This window comes from Rhincodon typus, chromosome 40 (assembly GCF_021869965.1).
Source record: "Rhincodon typus isolate 14 chromosome 40, sRhiTyp1.1, whole genome shotgun sequence".
Lineage (NCBI taxonomy): Eukaryota > Metazoa > Chordata > Chondrichthyes > Orectolobiformes > Rhincodontidae > Rhincodon > Rhincodon typus.
In genome coordinates, this window is record NC_063371.1 from 3179333 (window position 1) to 3181045 (window position 1713).

The following is a 1713-nucleotide window of genomic DNA, read 5'->3' on the forward strand; positions in this document are numbered from 1 at the left end:
CCATCCCTTTCTCTCTTCGCTCACCACCCCCTTCTCTCTTTCTCTTCATTCTCCACCCCTTTCTCTCTTCGTTCTCCACCCCTTTCTCTCTTCGTTCTTCACCCCCTTCTCTCTTCATTCTCCATCCCTTTCTCTCTTCGTTCTCCACCCCCTTCTCTCTCTCTCTTTGTTCTCCACCCCCTTCTCTCTTTGTTCTCCACCCCTTCTCTCTTTGTTCTCCACCCCTTCTCTCTTTGTTCTCCACTCATTTCTCTCTTCATTCTCCACCCCCTTCTTTCTTCGTTCTCCACCCCTTTCTCTCTTCGCTCTCCACCCCCTTCTCTCTTCGCTCTCCACCCCCTTCTCCCCTCCTCTCTTGGTTCTCCGTCCGTTCTCTCTTTGTTCTCCACTCCCTCCCCTGCCCACTTGCACTCTCCCTCTATCTCTTCCTCTCTTCTTCCCCCTTCCATTTATCGCCCTCCCTTCTTCCTTCCTGCTCTCCCAGCCCCCACACCCTCCCTCTCCCTTCTCCTCCTCCGTCCTTCCATGTCCTCTGTCGCAGACGGAGGCCATTCAGCCCACCATGCCTGTGCCGGTTCCATCCCTCCTAGTGTCCAATCTCCTGCCTTTCCCCCCACCATACCCCTGCACACCATTCCTATCCCAATACCCCTCCAATGCCCCTCTCCAATGCCTCAATTGAACCTGCCTCCCCCATGTTTCCAGGCAGTGCATTCCACACCCTAACCACTCGCTTAAATAAATAAATAATTTTCTCAAATCTCCTGTACTTTGTTTTAAATCTATTTCCCCTCTCGTTCTTATCCCTTCTACAAACAGGAACAGCTTCTCCCTCTCTCTGTCCAGCCCCTGCTACTGATTTTGAAAAATCTCTATCAGATCCCGCTCTTCTCTCCGAGGAGAACAGTCCCAACCTCTTCAATCTATCCTCATCGCTGACGTTTCTCATCCTGGGAACCGTTCTCGTAAAGCGCTCCTGCACCCTCTCTCCAATGCATTCACATCCTTCCTGTAACGTGGCATCCACAACTATGTGCAATACTCTAGCTGGGGTCTAACAGGTGTCTTGTACCAGGTCAACATCACCTCCCCTGCTCTTGCACTCTATCCCCCTATTAATAAAGCCGAAAATGCTGGCTATTTTCTTTACTGTTCTCTCCACTTGTCCTGCCACCTTCAGTGATCTGTGTTCCTACACCCCGAGCTCCCTCTGCTCCCTTTAGAATTGCACTCCCTATTTTATACTATGTTTCCATGCTTTTCTGACCAAAGCGCATCGCCTCACTCCTCTCTCTGCACTGAACCTCATCCGTGCCCTCTCTGCCCACTTGTCACCGTCCTTTCCTGAATTCCGCACTCGCGGTTTACAACCCTTCCGAAATTTATCGTCCTCCGCGAGCTGGGAAATTGCCCCGCCTGCACAGCAAGATCCAAACACGCTTTGAAACACTCCCATTCTCTGCGTAGCTGGCTCTTGTAAATGGCATCCGCTCGGGGCTGTTCCCATGTGACCCTCAACAAGGCCTCTATCTCTTTCGCCTCCAGCTCGCCTCTCTCCTTTAAGGACAGTACAGAATTGGGAATGAGTTGCATAGCAGATTATGGAGCACCTGTCTTTCCATTCCTGGCTGTCGGCGGATATCAAGGTGAGCAGTTCACTGAGAAAGGTTAGAAAGACCTTCCTCGCTTCCATAACGAATGTGTTCCTTGTGC

The 1713-nt window shown here is 51.3% G+C and overlaps 1 protein-coding gene across 1 annotated transcript in view; it reads left to right on the forward strand.

Annotated features, from left to right (window-relative positions):
• npc1l1 (NPC1-like 1) overlaps positions 1-1713 on the forward strand; it is a 36210-nt gene that overhangs the window by 6197 nt on the left and 28300 nt on the right. Inside the window, 1 exon segment of the mRNA XM_048618491.1 lies at positions 1546-1646. Coding sequence (XP_048474448.1) covers positions 1546-1646 — 101 coding nt within the window.